Genomic DNA, 20,520 nt, shown 5'->3' on the forward strand with positions numbered 1-20,520 from the left:
GTTTTCAAACTGTCCACATTGGAATAGAGATCAGACTTTTTTTTTTTTTACAGATGGATTTTGCACCAAGTTTCCAAGATACAGTTTGCATGTACTTTCACTTTGAAACTTGCTACATGTAAAAAGTATCTATAGACATTTGCACCTGAATTTCTAACACATGTAATGTTGAAAATGCAATCTACTCTATTTTCCAATCTTGCCCAACATTCCCCTTCAGGAATGCCTCCCCTAGATGTGGCTAAAAGCACACGTTCTGGAAAACACACTTTTCACTTTATTAAAGCCAGCCATTTTCAGACAATTTACATTCAAATTGGTATTTACCTACATAAAGCAAGTTTGCTTACCATAAACGGGATTTTTCCATAGACAGCAGGATGAATTAGCCATGACACGTTAGTGATATCATCTGAAGGCGCTGAATAGACCCTTCTTTCTGAGCTCAGTAGTCAAACTCTGATCATGTGCAGGAACTCCTGCACAACTGCCTCATGAGCCTTGGGTAACCAACTGCCCAGTTTTGGACCGGACAGCCCAGTTTTTCAGCCTGTTGTACAGTGCCCGGTTATAAGGATAACAGGACACTGTAAAACCCGGTCAGGCAAGGCCAGGGGGTCAATCAGTGGTGGAAGCTTGGCAGCGCTCCAATCACCTGCCTATTTTCAGGGCTCGGTTTGACTATCCTCTTTCTCTGCCTCTCCCACAACTGTGCTGCACTTGTTACGCTTTGTGCTGTCCTTCTGGGAGTCACAGAGAAAGAGGAGAGTCAAACCCAAGCCCCAAAGATAGGCAGGCAGATTCTGCCTAGGAAAAATATCAAGGTTTGGTTTGATTTGAAAGGGAACCCCCCCACCCCACAAAGTGTCCAGTCCTGCTCCATGGAAAAGTTGGCAACCCTACGTAAGCTAATGAATACAAGGAGGAGGGACAAAAGATTCAATATATAGGAATTTTATTATGTTCAGGCATTTTTCCACAACCACATGTGCATAAAGGTAAGGGAGACCTTCATTCATTGGACTGTAAGAGGACTGTAGCTTACTACCTACAAAGAACTCAAAAGCATGGGCAAGTATTCCAAGTATTCGTCTTTTATGATCCTAACAGACTGGGAAAAAGCAATAACTAAATGGACTCCGTTGAATTAGATGGTGAACTGTATTGCACATTGCTATGTACCAGTCAACCTCCAGATCACATACTCTGTGTCAAAGCCCATCAAGCGAGGGCTGTAGTAGCAAGCAAAAAAGGCTATTGCAGCATCCCAACCCACACAAAGTTGAGGAAGCCTTTAAACCAAAGGATCAGAATGTCAGAAAATCTCCCCAAATCAACGTGGAGGGAAGTGTAGTGAAACATTAAACAAAATCTATGTTGTGAAGGAAATAGTTCAATTAAACAACTTGTCAGTGATTGCTGCAGGTAACGAGATAAGCGCGAAAAATGCTGACAGCTATTTGAGCCCCATAATCCACTGTAGAGATTAAATTTAATGAACTAGTCCACTCTCCAGGGAGATGGGATGGTATTAAACAGTTAATTCATCCTGTTGCCTGAGAACCCCGTTTATGGTAAGCATACTTGCTTTCTCCACTTACAAGTAGGCTGAATTAGTATTGGTATGTGGAGAATCCCAAGCTTAGGATTGTGTTGCTGAACACTCACAGAAAGAGAAATCCGGCTCCCCCATAGAGAGTAGACTATTTGGCGAAAAGATTACACAAAACTGCCTGCCCAACGTTGTTCTCGCTCTTCGAAAGATTGTCTAGACAATAATGATAAATGGAAGTATGAACAGAATACCAAGTTGGTACTTTGCAGATGTCTTCACTACAGCCCTCACTTGATGGGCTTTGACAGAGTATGTGATAGGAAAATTATGTTTCTTACCTGATAATTTTCGTTCCTGTAGTACCAAGGATCAGTCCAGACTGCTGGGTTATGTCTCCCCTCCAGCAGATGGAGTCAGAGAGAAAACTGAAAGCACCTCCCAGATATACTGGTGCGCCACCTGCCGTCCTTCAGTATAATGGATAACCAAGCAGAAGAAGAAGAGAACTCCTCCGCACACTTAGCCAAATAACCATGGCAACTGTCTAGATCAAGTAGTAAGGAAGGTAAAAAACAGTAACCTCGTGCAGAAAAGGCAAAGCGCAAACAATGCAAACACCAATAGAACGCAATGCGCAAAACGAAGAGAACAATAAATCTGCAGCCCCTAAGGCATTCCTTCCCCAAACGAGAAAGAAGGAAAAATTCCACTTACCTTGTGCAAAGCGGAATTGTGATAGAAATGGGAGTCGAGCGGATTCTCCTACGCACAATATAGGGCGGGCGTCTGGACTGATCCTTGGTACTACAGGAACGAAAATTATCAGGTAAGAAACATAATTTTCCTTTCCCTGTACGTACCAGGATCAGTCCAGACTGCTGGGATGTACCCAAGCCGCTTTAAATGGGATGGGACCCCGAGAGTCTCGCTCGAATTACACTACTGCCAAAAGAATCAGCCGACGGCCCACGAACATCCACCCGATAATAACGAGCAAAAGTATGTAATGACTTCCAAGTGGCTGCCCTGCAGATCTCCTGGCTAGAAACCAGAGGATTCTCTGCCCAGGAAGACGCCTGAGAACGCAGAGAGTGGGCCTTAAGGCCGTCCGGAACGGGCTTACCACAACCAATGTACGTGGACGCGATCGAGCCCTTCAGCCAACGGGCAATAGTGGTCTTGGAGGCCTGTAGTCCCTTTTTTGTGGCCCCTGCCACAAGACAAACAGGTGATCCGACCGTCTGAAGGCATTGGTGAACTCCAAATAGTGCAAGAGCATGCGACAAACATCCAAACGCTTCGACTCGGACCCGTGAGAAGACTTCAGCTCCGCCTCCGAGAAGGATGGTAAATCTACAGACTGATTAACGTGAAAAACCGACACAACTTTAGGCAAGAACGAAGGAACCGTACGTAACGACACCCCGGAGTCAGAAATGCGCAAGAATGGCTCTCTACACGAGAGCGCCTGCAGTTCCGATAAGCGATGGCCACTAAGAACAATGTCTTGAGGGTGAGATCCTTTAAGGAGGCTCGCCTCAGCGGCTCAAAGGGCGCGACGGTGAGGCCCTTGAGTACCAAATTCAAGCTCCAGGAAGGACAAAGGGCTCTGAGAGGAGGACGCAAGTTTCGAACACCGCGCAAGAATCCGGCCACGTCCGGATGCGAGAAAGGATCCTTCAATCTTTCCTCTCAAACAACCCAGAGCCGCCACCTGGACTCTCAGAGAACTGTAAGCTAAACCCTTCTTCAGACCATCCTGTTGAAAAGTAAGGATATCCGCTATCACTGCACGACGAGGCTCAACGTGGGCGGTCGCACACCAGGAGTCAAATACTTTCCCCACCCCGGCATAAGCAAGTGTGGTAGAAGGTCTCCGCGCGCGAAGCAAGGTAGAAATAACCGGTTCCGAATAACCTTTCTTTCTCAACCGCCTCCGTTCATAAGCCAAGCCGCCAGACAAAAGCGATCCGCCAGATCGAAAAATACTGGTCTTTGACAAAGAAGGTTCGGAAGGTGGCTCAACCGTAAGGGCCCGTCCCTGGCGAGATTGACTAGGTCCGCAAACCATGGTCTTCTTGGCCACTCGGGAGCCACTAGAATCACTGGACCTTGATGGGATTCTAGACGTCGTAACACCTTGCCGACTAAGGGCCAGGGGGGAAACACATAGAGTAGGGTGTGACAAGGCCATGGAATCGCTAGCGCGTCCGCCCCCTCCGATCCGTGTTCTCGCCTCCGGCTGAAGAAACGCGCTGCCTTGGCGTTTAGCCGGGTTGCCATCAGGTCTAGTCGCGGCACTCCCCATCGCCGGGTGATGAGACTCATTGCCTGGTCCGAGAGCTCCCACTCCCCGGGATCCAAGTACTGACGACTGAGATAATCCGCTTGGACGTTGTCTACGCCTGCGATGCGAGTAGCCGCGATGCGAGCCAGGTAGCGTTCCGCCCAGGTCATTAACAAAGACGCTTCGACCGCCACCTGCTGACTTTTCGTGCCGCCCTGGCGATTGATATACGCTACCGTGGTTGCGTTGTCTGTCAGGACTCGAACTGCCCGACCCCGTACCATCGGCAGAAGCTGACGCAAGGCTAGGCGTACCGCCCTGGTTTTCAGACGATTGATGGACCAAGAAGCTTGATGAGGGGTCCACGACCCTTGCGCCGCTCGCGATTGACAGACTGCTCCCCAGCCGGTCAGCCTGGCATCCGTCGTCACTATGACCCAAGGGGGGGGGCTCGAGGTCCACTCCTTGTAAAAGATTGTCCGGGACCAACCACCACGCTAAGCTGGACCGCGCTCGGATTTCTGGTCCCAGCGAGAAGGAAGAGCCCTTTGCAACGGCCGCATGTGAGCAAAAGCCCAGGGCACCATCTCCAGAGTAGACACCATATGTCCAATGACTTGCAAAGAATCCCAGGCCGTGGGCAACGTGAGATCCAGAAGTCTCTGTACCTGAAACATCAGATGCTCCATTCCCTGCCGAGTCAGGAATACCTTGCCTACCAAGGTATCGAAACGTGCTCCCAAAAATTCCAACCGTTGACTCGGGAGCAGCTGGCTCTTTGCAAAGTTGACCACCCAGCCTAGCGACTGCAGTTGCTGTATCACCAGCTGGACTGCCCGGTTGCACTCGCTCTCCGATTTCGCCCGGATGAGCCAATCGTCCAGGTAGGGATGCACCAATATTCCTTGACGTCGCAGGAAGGCCGCGACTACCACAAGCACTTTGGTAAACACCCTCGGAGCCGTTGCTAGGCCGAATGGAAGGGCGCAAAACTGGTAGTGTTCGCCCAACACCATGAATCTCAGAAATCTCTGATGACGTTCCCGGATTCCGATGTGGAGATATGCCTCGGCTAGATCCAAAGAAGCCAAAAATTCTCCCTTGTGGACGGCCGCAATAACAGACCCTAGAGTTTCCATGCGAAACCGGGGAACGCGCAAGGCCTTGTTTACTCGCTTCAAATCCAGGATAGGACGGAACGTACCTTCCTTCTTTGGGACTAGGAAGTAAATGGAATAGCGGCCCGTCCTTACCTCGTCCGAGGAAAACGGGCAGCACTGCTCCTAGGGCCCGTAAGTGATTTACCGTTTGGGCTATAACCAGTTGCTTTTCTCGGGGCCCGCAAGGAGATATCATAAAAAAGTCCCGGAGGGGCCGAGCAAAGTCCAACTCGTAACCGTAACGCACCACGTCGAGGACCCATTGATCTGACGTGATTTTGACCCACTCCTCCCAAAACAGGGACAAACGACCTCCGATTCGGGGGAAGGAGGAATGGGTCAGCGCGCCTTCATTGCGAGGGTTTCCCGGCGGGCAATGGCTGGGAGGATCCCAATCGCTGCGGTCGCCTGCCTCGAAAGGAAGGAGACCACGATTGAGACCTCGGGCCCTGCTGTTTCTGGGAAAAAGAGCCACCCCTGCCGTAGTGAAATCTGCGCTGCCCCCGAAACCGGGATCGCGCATTCCCGAAAGGCCGAAACTGACGGGGCTTGTCTTCTGGTAATTTATATACCTTATTATCCCCCAGGTCTTTGATGAGCTGAGCCAATTTCCCACCGAACAATAACTTCCCTTTGAAGGGGAAGGCGGCTAGACGTGATTTAGAGGAGGCATCTGCCGACCATCGACGGAGCCAAAGTAACCGCCGAGCCGCGACTGCCGAAGACATAGTACGGGCAGAGGTTCTTAATAGATCATACAAGGCGTTCGCCGTGTAAGCAACCGCAGCTTCTACACAGTTAGCCTGCTCCGCCTCAGCCGGCGGAAGTTCCTGTGTGGTAAGCAATTGCTGAACCCAGCGGAGAGTGGCTCTCTGCACCATACTGCTACAAGCTGCTGCACGGACCCCCAGGGCCGCTATTTCAAAGATGCGCTTTAAAAGAACCTCTAACTTTCTATCTTGGAGATCTTTCAAGGCTACTCCTCCAGTGACCGGAATGGTAGTATGCTTAACCACAGCGGTGACCGCCGAATCAACGGACGGAACCTTAACGATCTCCAAAGAATCTGAGGGCAGGGGATACCACTTAATCATTGCCCTACTCCCGCGCAGCGATGCCTCTGGAACGTCCCATTCTTTAGAAACAAGCTGCACTACCTTGGGATGTAAGGGAAAAGTTTGAGGGGGGGGGATCTCCAATTCCTTCAACACATGCAGGATGAGAAAGTTAAGCTCGTCCTTGCCAAATAAGCGCAACACTTCGGGGTCATCTCCCTCGAGGGACCCCTGTAGGTCCGAGACCTCCGGGCCTGCGCCATCCGGAGATTCCTGGGTAAAATCTTGGCCCTCCAGGCCACCTGTACCCCCGAAAGAGATATTTCCCGTTCCTACTGGAGCCACAGCTTTTCCAGGGAGCTCAGGCTTACCTGGGATAGGAGACACCCTAGGGACCTTGCTCCCAGCCTGCCTCTGCCTCCAAGAATGCCTGGTGCATGAAAAGCACAAACTTTGATGAGAAAGGCACCCTCCGTTTAGTTGAGCCTGAAGGGGGAGGGGCTGGAGGAGCAGCTTCCGACCCACAGCGTGGGCTTAAGGCAGGCGGCGAGAGAGGAGAGAGAGAGAAGAGAGAGCCTCCTCATCTGACGCTGAACCCTCATTTTGCCGCGCTGTCAAAATGGCCGCCGGCTCCCTCACACAGGGAGGCGGGGCTGACGACCGCGCGGCAGCCAGTCTCCCCTGTCGCGCCGAAGACGACTGCAAAGTGCCGCTGCGGGCAGCGCTCGGCCCCAGGGAGGGTCCCTCGCCCCCGGGAATGCAACGGGAGCAGAGACCCTCCCTGGAGAGTCGCGCCCCCGCCCTACCACAGGCCGTACAGGCCGAAGATCGCGGCATGCCGAGACCGGGACAGAAGACACGCCGAAGGTAAGAGTTCGCACAGCCCCAGAAAAGCGCGCCAAACAGCAGCTCGAGAAATCGCCGGGTGACTCAAAATCCACCCCCTCCGGAGTCCCTGGTAAGCGCGGCAGGCTAGGGTTTTAAAATAGGGCACTGCCTGCAACCAGCAGGCCTTACGTGTCCGCGAAGGTTCAAATTTACAAATTTTTTATTTTATTTTATTTTTTTTTTGTAAAATGAAAAAACCCTCTTCAGCTTATGCTGGCAAAGATACCCCTAAAGAGGGGAGGGGGGAGGGTGACCGGCCCACCGGTAAGCTCTCCCCCGATACCAAAGGGACACTTAATCCGGGTAAACAGGGAGAGCGAAGCTCTCCACGCCTGCCTGAAACCCCTTAGAGCACTGCTGTTAACTTAATAAATCCAAAAATCTTTTTTTTTTTTTTTTTTTTTTAAACTAGGGAAACCCCAGTTGATCTAGACAGTTTTGACAGTTTGGTCAGAAAAAGAGAAGAAAAGACCTAAAAGAAAATTTTTGTCAGGACAAACCGCAGGTTATGTCTCTCATCTGCTGGAGTCAGAGGAAATACTGGAGGACGGCAGGTGGCGCACCAGTATATCTGGGAGGTGCTTTCAGTTTTCTCTCTGACTCCATCTGCTGGAGGGGAGACATAACCCAGCAGTCTGGACTGATCCTGGTATGTACAGGGAACTGGAGGTCGACTGGTACATAGCAATGTGCAATACAGTTCACCAGCTAAGTTAACGGAGTCCATTTAGTTATTGCCTTTCCCAGTCTGTTAGGATCATAAAAGACGAATACTTGGGATGCTTGCCCATGCTTTTGAGTTCTTTGAAGGTAGTAAGCTATAGTCCTCTTACAGTCCAATGAATGAAGGTCTCCCTTACCTTTATGCACATGTGGTTTTGGAAAAATGTCTGCAAGACAATGGTTTGATTGATATGGAACAGAATTTTCAGTAAAGTTTGAGTGAGTACATAGCACCACCTTATTGTGAAAAAAACCTGCAAATAAGGAAAATAAGAGACCAAGGCCACTAAAAATTCCATTATGCGAGAAACGTCAGAGGAAGAGAGTATAACAGTTCAAAGGATACTTCATCACTTGTGTAAGGACAACATTAAAATCATATGTTCTACAGGTTTAGAGAGTGTATTTTATAATCTTTTCATGAACTTTGAAACTAGTGCATGAAGAGAGATTGGTTCCAGTCTACAAATGGGGGATAAGCTGCAATAGCATTTAGATTCACCTTCACAGAAGGTATGAGGAGACCTGAAGAAGGCAAGAAGAATAGATATCAAAGAAGATCTTTAGACTGATAAGCAGATGAATCTCGAGATGTTGACTGGCACCAAGTGATACATTTTCCATATAAAAACATATGACTATGGTTGATGGTTTCTTTTCAGAAATTAAGATATCTTCCACTCCCAATGGAATTTGATGATGTATCAAGATTTGAAACAGTTAGGAGAACCACACTTGTCTGGGAAAGGCTGGAGCAATAAGTATTATTTCTGCTCAATCCTACATCATCTTCTCAACTGTCCTGGCCACTAATGGGAACTGTGGGAATGCAAATAGTAGACCAACATTTAATACGAGCAGAAAAACATCTGGTGAAAACCTGAACTTGCTTGGAAGAATGGAGGAGAAACTCTCAATTTTATGATTGTTCTTTGATGCAAATAGGTGCATGGATGATGGACCCCATCAGAGAACAGGACATTCACCACTTCTTGGTCCAATGACTATTCATGAGATTGGAAAATTCGGCTGAGACGATCTGCCAGTGTATTAAATATCCTTGGGAGATACATCTCCTGAAGGTAGGCTTCATGAGAGGCACTCCCAAATTCTCTGGACCTCCTGGCAGAGGATTCAGAAGCAGGACCCATCTTGTTTGTTTATACAGAAGATTGCTACTTGATTGTTAATTTGAATTGAAGGTGCGTGAATCCCTATAGAGCATAGCAAATTGCTTGGAGTTTTAAGAGACTGATCTGATAGCAGTGTTCTGCTAAAGACCACATCCATGAGTTTGGAATTTGCCTCTATACGCTCCTCAGCACCTAGTGGATGCATCAGTTCCCAATATCATCTGGTGTGGAAGAATCTTTAGAGGAGACTATTTTAAGAATCCTTAGCCTCAGTCACCATTGGAAGGATGTTTTTATTATCACCATTAATTCAATAGGATATGATAAAGGTTGACATGTTTGATTCTTTAGTGACCAAAGGGCACACAGAAGAGATCTCATTGTGAAGATGATTGAACTACACCACATGGACCATGGCTGCCATGTGACCAAGAATGTCTACTACTGATTGAGCTGTGGATTCATTCAGAGATACTTTTTTTTTTTTTTTTTTTTTACTAGAGCACTTTTCCTGACAGGGTCTATCCAGACTCCAATGAACTAGATTTTCTGAACTGAGACTAAGTTTGATTTTTTGATGATGATGATAAACCCCAGAGACTAAAGTATCTATATAGTTTGATGTAGTGAAGTCAAGACTGTCTGGAAAACCCAGTCATCCAGGTAGGGAAAAACACTTTAAAATATTCATCTCTCACCTATCCAAAGACCTAGGCAGGTTCCATAAAAACTATACATGATCAAGATAAAAACAAAAAGATACAATACAAAATACTAATACAAGCTGACACAGGTGTGCTGCCACAACTGCCAAGCACTTTGTGAATGCTCTTGGAGCTGCTGATAGGCCAAAAGGAAGAACTTGTGATGTCCCTCCACCATGAATCTGACATGTTACCAGTGAGATGGGTGAATAGGGACATGGTTGTATGCATCATTCAGGTCTGAAGCATACATCTAGGTATCTGTTTCGATGAAGGGAAGGATTATGTGGAGAGAGTTCATCTTGAATTTCTTTCCCTTTTCAGATACATGCTCAAGCTGTAAATCCAGAAAGGGTATCAGACTCTCATTCTTTTAGGGATAAGGAAATAACAGGAGCAAAAACTCCTGCCATGTTCCAAGAGAAGTCCAGCATTATTTCTCTATTTGAAGTAGAATGTCCATTTTGGCACAGAGTTGGGTCAAGAGAGAGAAATCCAAATTGAATGCTTAACAATGATGCTGCATTGACAGGTGAGAAATACAAGCAGTACCACATTCCACAATCTTGAGCACCTAAGCAGGCCCTGGTGATTTTCTTCTACTCCACGAGAAACAGCGGAATCCTTCTCCACACTGGGGGAGACAGGGAGTGAGGTTTATTTCTGTCAAAAATGGGTCCCGCTTTTGCACGAGATTAATGGTCCATCTTCAGTTGATGCAGTTTGTGCAGCTGTCTTCTGGGTGGAAGTTGTTGCTGTGGCTGCATATGTCGATAGTGCTAATGTACACAAGAAGGGTGATGAAGTAAGCTAAGTTTTGGAATGAGAAATATGGACAGCTGAGCAGATGGTTGATCAGAGGAAGTTAATAAGGACTGGAAGACTACATGCTATTCCTTTCTCTGCAAGTGTCTCCCTGATCTCATCTCTAAAGAGATTGTCTCCCCCCAAGCACAGGATATCTGCCTACTTATCATGGACATCCTCCCATAGGCCATTAGCCCGTAACCATGCTTCAATGGCAGTGGATGAACCTCTAACTGCTGAATCAAAGGTTCATATGCTGAACAAACAAGGTGCCGTTTGCATTCCACTGCATCCAAACACACCTGGCCACAAGTTCCATGTTTCTCACCCAGGGAATTCATAAAAACTTCATCTTGTTGATGCAATCCTGCAAATATCCTATCATATATAGCTAGCAATTGGCTATAAGGGCATTAAACACTGAGCTTTGAAAAATCTTTCCAAATTAATCTAGCAGTCTAGGTTCCTTCCCGGGCAGAGAGTTAAAGTTGTTTTCTTTGCCCTTTTCAGAGCAGATCATCATTATAGACTGAAGGGGAAACTGGACCATCCCAAACCCCAGACACTGCTGTACTCTATATTTAAAATCCAGTTATCTCACAAATAGTTGACAAGCTGGACATCCCCACAAGTAGAATTTTATGAGCTGGAAAGGCTGTTGATTTAGATGGGATCTCCAGAACATAGGAAAAGTCAAACATCTTGTGAGGATCTTTATCCCTCCACACATGGCCATTGGTTGTCTTACCTTATGTATCCAGAAATTTAGAATGACATGTTTCTGATGTAGATGAGTGTTCTGGTGGATCTGGTAGAAGATCAGAAGGAATATCAGTCAATCTCTCTTCTGACCCTGATAAGGGTGGGATGCTCACTCAAGACCCCAAGGACCAAGGCTACTTGGATAGGGACTTCAATGGCCCCAGAGGTGAGATCCCATGGGTAATAGGAATCGGATTTTGTAACCCTCTTCCTCAGATAGCTGGTGAATTTCCTCCAACACTACAGATGAGCAGAGGCTTGAGCACTAACCCCAAGAACTGGTAGCTGGTGGAAGGAGCTGGTACTCCCCCTTTGGGGTTGGGGGAAGGCACTAGTCACCTGGGACAGGATGTAATATCTCCTGTTTGTCACTGGCTGAAAAAGATCTTAAGCGACAATCTGGTTCACTGACATTTCCCCGTGGAGATGTTGAGGAATATACATTCTCTTCTGAAATCAGAATGTGATCACTACTTTAGGAAGCTTCCCCCGAGGTCCATGGATGGGCTTCTAAATGGGATTCCTGGATCTGTCCTGCTGCAGAAATCAAGGTCAGGATGGAGCAGATGGGAACTGGGGTTCTCAGCTGCTATGGTCTGGCTGCGAGCCTCTCCCCAATGCTACCGAGTTCCCATAGGTTCAGGAAAGAAATGATGTGAAGGATGCATGGGAATTCTTAGCTGGAAAGGATTTATTTTATTTATTTATACCGACCTTCATGAAAAATATCATATCAAATTGGTTTACAAAGAACAGTGTGACAAGAAACTTTAACCTTAACAAACCTTAACAAAACAACTTGCAGGAAAGTTACAGTAAAACAGGGGTACTGGGGTAGGGAGAAGAAGACGCTAGCAGCGGAAAGAGTAACTCAGTAACAATAACGGTGCTGTAATAGTGACTTTGCTGAAGATTGTCTAGTTACCAGTCTGATATCCACGACCTATTCTATAACCTAGCTGGTATTGGTTTAGTTACAGGAAGGCTTGACGAAATAGCCAGGTCTTAAGCTTTTTCTTGAATGTCCGCAAACAAGGTTCCTGTCTAAGATCCGGGGGGATGGCATTCCATATGCTAAGTCCCGCTGTCGAGAAGGCCCGTTCTCTAGTGGTTGTTAGCTGGGTGGATTTAGTGGGGGTGGCATGTAGGGATCCTTTGTATACTTCCCTGATAGGTCTGGAGGATGTGTGGAGCCTGAGTGGGAGTTGCAAATCTATGGGTACCTGGTGGTGAATAGTTTTGTGAATAATAGACAGGGCTTTGTGCATGATTCTAAAGCTTATAGGCTGCCAATGCAGATCTCTGAGGATGGGTGCGATATGCTCTCTTCTGTTAGTGTTTGTAAGGATTCTTGCGGCCGCGTTCTGGAGCATTTGGAGTGGTTTGGTGGAGGAGGAGGAAAGACCAAGCAGAATGGAATTGCAGTAGTCAATCTTAGAAAACAGAATGGCTTGGAGAACCGATCTGAAGTCTCGAAAGTGTAGGAGTGGTTTGAGTCGTTTGAGTATCTGTAATTTGTAAAAGCAGTCTTTGGTGGTTTGTTTGATGAATTTCTTGAGGTTCAGATGGTTGTCTATTACACTACTCCAAGGTCTCTTGCTTGCATGATTAGAGTATTGGGTTGGGTTGGTTGAGGTGTGTCACTGTGTTCTGGTGTTATAAGGAGGAGTTCTATTTAGGCCGCGTTGAGTACCAGGTTTAGGCTGGAGAGGAGGAGATTGATAGCTTGAAGGCAGTTGTTCCAGAACTTAAGTGTTTTTGTAAGTGATTCGGTTATAGGGATTAGAATTTGAACATCATCTGCATAGAGATAATGTTTCAGCCCTAGATCTGTTAGCAGTTGGCAGAGAGGGAGGAGGTATATGTTGAAGAGGGTGGGGGACAGGGAGGAGCCCTGGGGAACTCCTAGTGAGAGATTGATTAGTGGAGATTCTTTATTGTTGACTTTGACCTTATAACCTCTACTGGTGAGGAAGAAGTAAAGCCATCTGAGGGCCGTTCCTTTTATCCCTATATCGGAGTCTCTATTCAGCAGGATGGAGTGGTTCACCGTGTCGAAGGCCGCCGAGATGTCGAGTAGTACTAGCAGGAAGGAGATCTCCTTATCTAGACCCATAATGAGGTGGTCTATGAGGGAGATGAGCAGGGTTTCTGTGCTTAGCGATTTCCGGAATCCATATTGAGAGTTGTGAAGTATATTGTGTTCTTCGAGATAGTTTGAAAGTTGAACATTTACTACTTTTTCCATTACCTTAGAGACAAAAGGTAGATTAGAGATTGGGCGGAAGTTGTTTAGATCTTTTGTGTCTAAGTTTGGTTTCTTAAGAAGTGGTTTGAGGGTGGCGAGTTTAAGCACCTCTGGGAAAATTCCCTGTGACAAAGAGCAGTTAATTATAATTGGCCAAACATTTGGTTATAGTGTCTAGTATTAATAAGAGCAGTTTGGTCGGGATTTGGTCGAAAGGATGGGTAGAGGGTTTCATTTTTTTTTAGAATGGTTTCTATTTCTATGGCAGAAGTGGGTTCAAAAGATTCAAATGATGCTCCCATATATGAGAGGGAGGAAAAGGGAATGGGAGGAGTGGTAGAGCTGGAGGGGAGAAGTGTTAGGAGGTTGGAAATTTTGCTCGGGAAGAAAGTTGCCAGTTCGTTGGCTTTAGTTTGTGCTTGGTCGGCCGGGATGGTTGGCGTGGAGGTTTTAGTGAGTTCGGTTACATATGAGAATAAAGCCTTAGCATCAAATATGAGGTCGTGTATTCTAAGAGCGTAGAAGTCTTTTTTTGTTCGTAGAGTTGAGTTCCTGTAGGAGTAGAGGACGGATTTGTAGACCACAAGGGTACTGGGGCAAGGGGTCTTGAGCCATTTGCTTTCTTTTTGTCTAAGGTCTTGCTTCATTTTCTGGAGTACTTTGGAGAACCAGGGTTGTTTGTTTTTTAATGCCGGGTTGATTGTTTTGGTTGATAGAGGGCATAGCTTGTTTGCTACCAGTTCAGTAATGCTATGCCATGAGAATAAGGCTGAATTCGGGTTTGAGACATTCAGTTTGGTGAGTTTTTTGGCTAGTTGCTCGCTTAATTCCTCTGAAGAGCATGATCTTCTGTATTGAAAAGTGGATTGAGGTTGGTGCTGTGAAGGATTTTCTTCCATCTTGAAGGTAGTAGAGATCAGGGAATGGTCAGACCAGGGGACGGGAACACATTTGGGGGGTATGGTTTGAGTGAATCCGGAGTTGATGAAGATAAGATCCAGTGCATGACCAGCTTTATGTGTGGGCTTGTTGACAATTTGCTTGAAGCCCATTGCCGTGAGAGAGGTGAGAAATGCTGGGGAATCCAAGTTTAAGTACTTAGCTATAGTTTCCATCACTGGAGAGGCGTCTGAAGAGAGTTCGATTTAAAATAGCCCATTTCTAGCTTAGAGGTGGCCTTGATTGGTTGTAGGGATATTCTCAGCTCTTTCTTAGCTGCTAAGAGAAGGCCTCATCCTCTTTTTTTGTCTTGTGAGAAGAAATCGTAAAGATGTATTGGTAAAGCAAATGTTGCTTACCTGTAACAGGTGTTCTCACAGGACAGCAGGATGTTAGTCCTCACATATGGGTGACATCATCAGGATGGAGCCCAATCATGGAAAACTTCTGTCAAAGTTTCCAGAACTTTGACTGGCCCCTACTGGGCATGCCAGCATGGCACTAACCCTGCAGCCAGCAGGGGTTCCCCTTCAGTCTTATTTGAAAGCTACAGGCAGTGCCAAAAAATAAAACAACAAAACGTTAAGAACCCAACACTGTGGGGCGGCGGGCGGGTTTCATGAGGACTAACATCCTGCTGTCCTGTGAGAACACCTGTTACAGGTAAGCAACATTTGCTTTCTCATAGGACAAGCAGGATGGTAGTCCTCACATATGGGTGAGTACCGAGCTGAGGATGTCCGAATATGCACCAAAGGTACCCAACGGCGTGCAACAGGCACAGCAACTGGGGTGGAACTTGGTAGAGGGCATCCTGAACCCCACCGGGCAGGCGGAAGGGTGTAGGTACGTCACTTTGGAAATAAGTTACGCAGGACAGACTGGCCGAAGATGGAATCCTGTCTTCCGGCTTTGTCCAAGCAATAGTGGGCTGCGAAAGTGTGGAGAGAACTCCAGGTGGCAGCCCTGCAAATGTCAGGAAGCGGCACCGATCATAGGTGTGCTACTGAAGTTGCCATGGCCCTCACAGAGTATACTTTGACACTGTCTTGAAAAGGAATGCCTGCTTGCTAATAGCAGAGAGATATGCAGTCTGCCAACCAGGAGGAGAGAGTCTGCTTACCCACAGGTTGCCCTAACTTATTCGGATGGAAGGAGACGAATAACTGAGTACTCTTCCTGTGGGCAACTGTACGGTCTAGGTAGAACGCTAGAGCTCGTTTACAGTCAAGGGTATGCAGAGCCTGTTCCCCTGGATTGGAATGGGGCCTGGGAAAGAAGGTAGGTAGTATGATGGATTGATTAATGTGAGACTCAAACTACCTTAGGTAAAAATTTAGGGTGAGTGCGAAGTACTGCCCGGTCCTACAGGAGTTTAGTGTAAGGCGGATAGGTAACTAGGGCCTGTAACTCACTAATCCTGCGAGCTGAAGTGAAAGCCAAAAGGAAAATCACTTTCCATGTGAGATATTTTAGGTCACAGGAGTGAAGAGGCTCGAATGGTGGTTTCATGAGCCGACCAAGAACCAGATTAAGGTCCCAAGAAGGGGCCGGAGGACGTAAAGGTGGCTTGACATGGAGCAAGCCCTTTAAAAAGCGTGTTACGAGGGGTTGTACTGATATAGGAACATCCCCGACACCTTTATAGAAGGCAGCTACCGCACTGACATGCATTCTGATGGAAGAGGTCTTTAAACCTGACTCTGACAAATGCCAGAGATAGTCCAAAAACCTTGGGATTGGACAGGAAAAGGGATCAAGGGACTGTGAAGTGCACCATGATGTGTACCTTTTCCATTTATAGGAATAAGATTTTCTTGTGGAAGGCTTTCGTGAAGCAATCAGGACACGAGAGACCGAATCTGAAAGGTTAAGTGGTTGAAGGATTAACCTTTCAACATCCATGCCGTCAGGGACAAGGCCCGAAGATTGGGATGGCGTAGGCATCCGTTGTTTTGAGTGATCAGATGCGGGTCTATTCCCAAGGGAATGTGCCTGCGGATGGAGAGATCCTGGAGTATAGGAAACCACACTTGGCGTGGCCAGTGAGGTCCTATTAGGATCATGGTTCCCATGTCCTGACGTAGCTTCACGAAAGTCTTCGAAAGAAGATGAAGTGGAGGGAACGCATAGAGCAGACCATTTGCCCACGAGAGGGAGAATGCATCTCTGGGCTGAGAGCGCTCGCTCTGAATGAGGGAGCAGTAATTGTCTTTAACCCATGTAAGTGGGCTTTTGAAAATTGTTGCAATATATAGCATTGAATTGTGTTTAAGTGCACTTTATGCACATAAATGGCTTTTTCAAATTGCTACGACAGTATGTTACATTTACAATTACCTGTTAGATAATTAGATTGTAAGCCCTCTGGGGATAGGGAAATACCTACAGTACCAGACTGTAATCTCGTTTGAAGTGCCAAAAAGCTGAATATAAAAATCAGATAAAACAATATGCTATACAAAATCACGACAAATTAACTTTTGTCTGTGGTTACAAAGGTGATAAATCTAAACAATTCTAAGAGTTGCAGGCACTGAAGAAACTTAAAACGGCTGTAGAGCAGAAATGCATAGGCTTGAAAATCTTACCACCTTCCATGTTTTCACAGATACCATTTGCCTAATTTTACTAATCAACCTAATAAATGAAGCTTGACCAACGTGCCGCAAATGCACAGTAGAGAGCAACTCTACCACGCATGTGTGGGCGAGGACGTCGGCCAGAGCTTGCCCATAACAAAAATGGCGTTGGGAGGAGCGGCGGTGAGGAGCAGCGGCAGCGGAGGCGAGGAGCAGCGGCAGCGAAGGCGAAGAGTGGCGGCGGCAAGGCTCAGTAGCGGCGTGCGTGCAAGGGAGGGAGGGATCTCCCCCGGAGATCTTCTGTTTGTGCCATCTGGAGGGGGAGTGACTGAGGGGAGGGAGTGACTGAGGGAGGAGGGAGTGACTGAGGGGGAGGGAGGAGGGGAGAATAGAGGGGGAGGGGAGAATGAGGTGGGACGGAGGAGAGTGAGGGGGAAGGAAATGGACCGAAAAATTTTTTTTTTAATGTAGCCCGTTGTTACGAGCTTAACGGCTAGTTCATATAGAATGGAAGAAGTAAACTGGTAGTGTAGTTTCTATGTAGTACCTGATTCTGTAGCTCCTGGAGTTGTGCTTCTTTCTTTTGCAGATCTTCCTGCAGATTCCGCAGGAACACCTCCTGCACTTTTGAGGCTTCTGTTAGCTTGTCAAGTTGTTCAGTTGCATAGGCCAGGTCATCACACAGCAGCTCTTTCTTTTTATGCATGAAGGAACAAGCTAATTACTGATTAGAAAGTAAGATATGCAACAAGCATGGCAAGAAAATATGAACGATAAAATAAAAAATATTCAAGAGGTAATTCACGAATACAAAAGAATTTATTAGATTTCACCTGAATGTCTAAATTGTGGAACAAAACCAAAATGAAATTAGTTGGGGATCTATTAAAAAAAGGATTGCTAAGGATATGCTCTTTTATTGATTTTATTGTATCTCTTCTTTTGCAGTCATAAAATGGTTTACTACTTAGGGATCTGAATATGCATGTAGACAGCAAGCCCAAAAGGTGTTTATCATTTTTCAAGATTTGATTGTTACTTAAAATTTCTCAATTTTGTACTCTTCTGGTCATGTTTTAGATCAACATTTGCTTTCCACTGTTAATAGTAATGAAAAATGTGTTTCAAATATTGTGATCACCCCAGGTTTATGGTCAAACAGTCATTTAAACCCTTATGTTTGGAATATTTGTTGTAAAAACATGAGGTTTGGAGAAAAAGGAACAAAGTTTCCAGGCCCCCAAAAGATTTAGAGGAGTTTAAAAATAAATGGATATCACCACAAGAAAAGGCAAATTTTGAATCACATGCAGCTTTAGCAACATTTCTTAAACTGTCAGACCTTAATGGAAAAAATTGTGCCCCTTAAAGTCATCTTAACGTCTTTTCATTGCAGAGTCCCATTGTTAACCAAGAACTTGTATATAAGCGGAAAGTGGGAAAGAAAGGAAATAAGTCAGTAATTGATAGGGATTGATAGTTATGCAATGACCCATTCAGAATATAAGATAAGATTTCTTAGGACGCTCGAAAACTATTTCACATTTCATCTTCAGGCTTCATTAAAACAGTCACATGATTTATTTTCAATTATTCATCCTATACTGAAATTATTAGATGAGTGAGTTTCTGGCCTTTTTCCTGATGTTCAAGATTTCACTAATTTTTGGGTACAGAAAGCAGCTGAACAGGAGCAGATAATCCGGAAATGCAAATACTCCCTTAGGGGAAATTTTCATCAGAACTAGGCTCATGTCTCCCCTGTTAAGAGAGAAATGGGAAACATTTCAATTTGTTTCCAAGGTGGAAATAGAAGGGTTCTTACTAAATTAAGGAAATCTTTTTTTTTTTCTCTTCATTTCATTAGATCTTTGTCCCCTTCTCAGTATTATACGCTGCTAAGGATTTGTTTATTGATGTTTTTCTCAGCTAGTTATTTTATCATTACCTGAAAGCTTTGTACCTAAAGAGCTGAAGTGGGCCATTGTTCGGTTTTAAAAAAGGGAAACTTATCTGTAAACCTACCACCCAGTTACAGGCCATTTTCAAATGTATGTACTTTGGGAAAAATGATCAAGTGGTGGTTGTTTAATTAAATGAATTTTTGGAGGATAATGATATTTTACACCCTAACCAGTGTGGTTTTAGAAAGAACCATAATAGAGAGAAATTGCTAGTTTCAGTAATGGATACCCTACTTAAGGAAATAGCAAAGGGTTAATGGCTTTGGTATCTATTTAGATATTTCGGCTACTTTTCACATGGCAAGTCAAATTTTACTTGAAAGAATGACATACTGGTTTGTGCAATCAAGTATATAGAGTGTTTTAAATCCTCTCTCCCCCAAAGGGAACAGAGGGTGCAAGCACATAGCTTCTGGGGTCCCCCAGGGGTTGGTCTTATCACCTATTTTAAAAGGTATTTATGGCCCATTGTTCAATTTTTGAGTCTCCTGAAGAAGTATTTAAAATGTATGCAGATAACATCCAATTGTTATTCCAGTTATGCAAAATAATTGTGTGGGGGTAGGGAAGGTTAAAAAATGTTTGGCAGATATATATATAATTGGATGTGTGTAAACAAGTTAATTCTAAATCCTGCAAAATCTAAGGCAGTTTCATTCTCTAGGACCCCTTGGCCTAGCAGTATAGGCTTATTTTTTAAATGGAGTCCCAGTAGTTTTTAAAGACTGTGAGAGGGCTTTCATTTTGATGAACAGTTATCTTTAAAAACACATTCATAATGTATTAAGATCAGGATTTTATAAGCTGATGTTACCGATACATGTAAAATTTATTCAGTCCAGAAAAGATTTTTGAACATTAATTCAAATCTTTAACAACTTCCATAGATTATTGTAACTCCTTTATATTAGCCCCCCCCCCCAATCTATTAAAGGCATTTCAGCCCTACAGAATTCGGCAGCTAGGCTCCTTTTGATTGGCCATTGTTGGGATCATGTTACACCCTTACTGAGGAACTGCCTTGGCTTCCCATTGAACAGAGTAAAATTTAAGATTTTAACTGGTTTATAAATCTGTTCATGGCTCCTTCTTGCATATTGCATTATGGCCCCACCCCCTCTCCCCCACTTCAATCTGCCAATCAGGGTCTGTCTGTTCCTACATCAAGGCAGGCTGGTTTGACAATGTTTTGGAGTAAGGCCTTTTCTGTTATGCGCCCCATTCTTTGGAATAGCTTACTTTCTGAATTTCAAGCACTTCTGATATGGTTTATTTTTTTCAGATTTTTAATTAAAGTTTAATTTAACTATTGTGATCAAGTACATCATACATTATAGCTAATGATGTATGTTTTCTGTGATTTTATACATTGCTAAATTTTGTAATATTAAGTATTTATTTTGTTTGATTTTGTGACTCTGTTATGCTTTCCAGCCAGCAGACAGAACAAGTTTGTTGACAGACATTATAGGGTCCTGTGCTATGCTCAGCCTGATAGTTTTCTATGTAACAAGCTAAGAAAGAAATTAAACAAATTCCCCTGCCACAGAACCAAAAACATTTCCAGAGAACAACCAAGAAAGATTATTACACAAAAAAGACAGGAACTTCATGGGAGGAATCAGAACAGATTATTCACCTGAGCAAAGTTATCCATGGCTTCACCAGCACGAACACTGACCTACACTCTCCCCCAATATGAGCCACTGAAAA

At 45.2% G+C, this 20,520-nt stretch overlaps 1 protein-coding gene across 2 annotated transcripts in view; it reads right to left on the reverse strand.

Annotated features, from left to right (window-relative positions):
• KIF15 (kinesin family member 15) overlaps nucleotides 1-20,520 on the reverse strand; it is a 428,798-nt gene that overhangs the window by 78,470 nt on the left and 329,808 nt on the right. For both annotated transcript variants that reach the window (XM_029589694.1, XM_029589695.1), the window contains exon 27: nucleotides 17,391-17,537. In XM_029589694.1, the coding sequence (XP_029445554.1) occupies nucleotides 17,391-17,537 (147 nt within the window). The remainder of the gene's footprint in view (nucleotides 1-17,390; nucleotides 17,538-20,520) is intronic.

This window comes from Rhinatrema bivittatum, chromosome 2 (assembly GCF_901001135.1).
Source record: "Rhinatrema bivittatum chromosome 2, aRhiBiv1.1, whole genome shotgun sequence".
Classification (NCBI taxonomy): Eukaryota; Metazoa; Chordata; class Amphibia; order Gymnophiona; family Rhinatrematidae; genus Rhinatrema; species Rhinatrema bivittatum.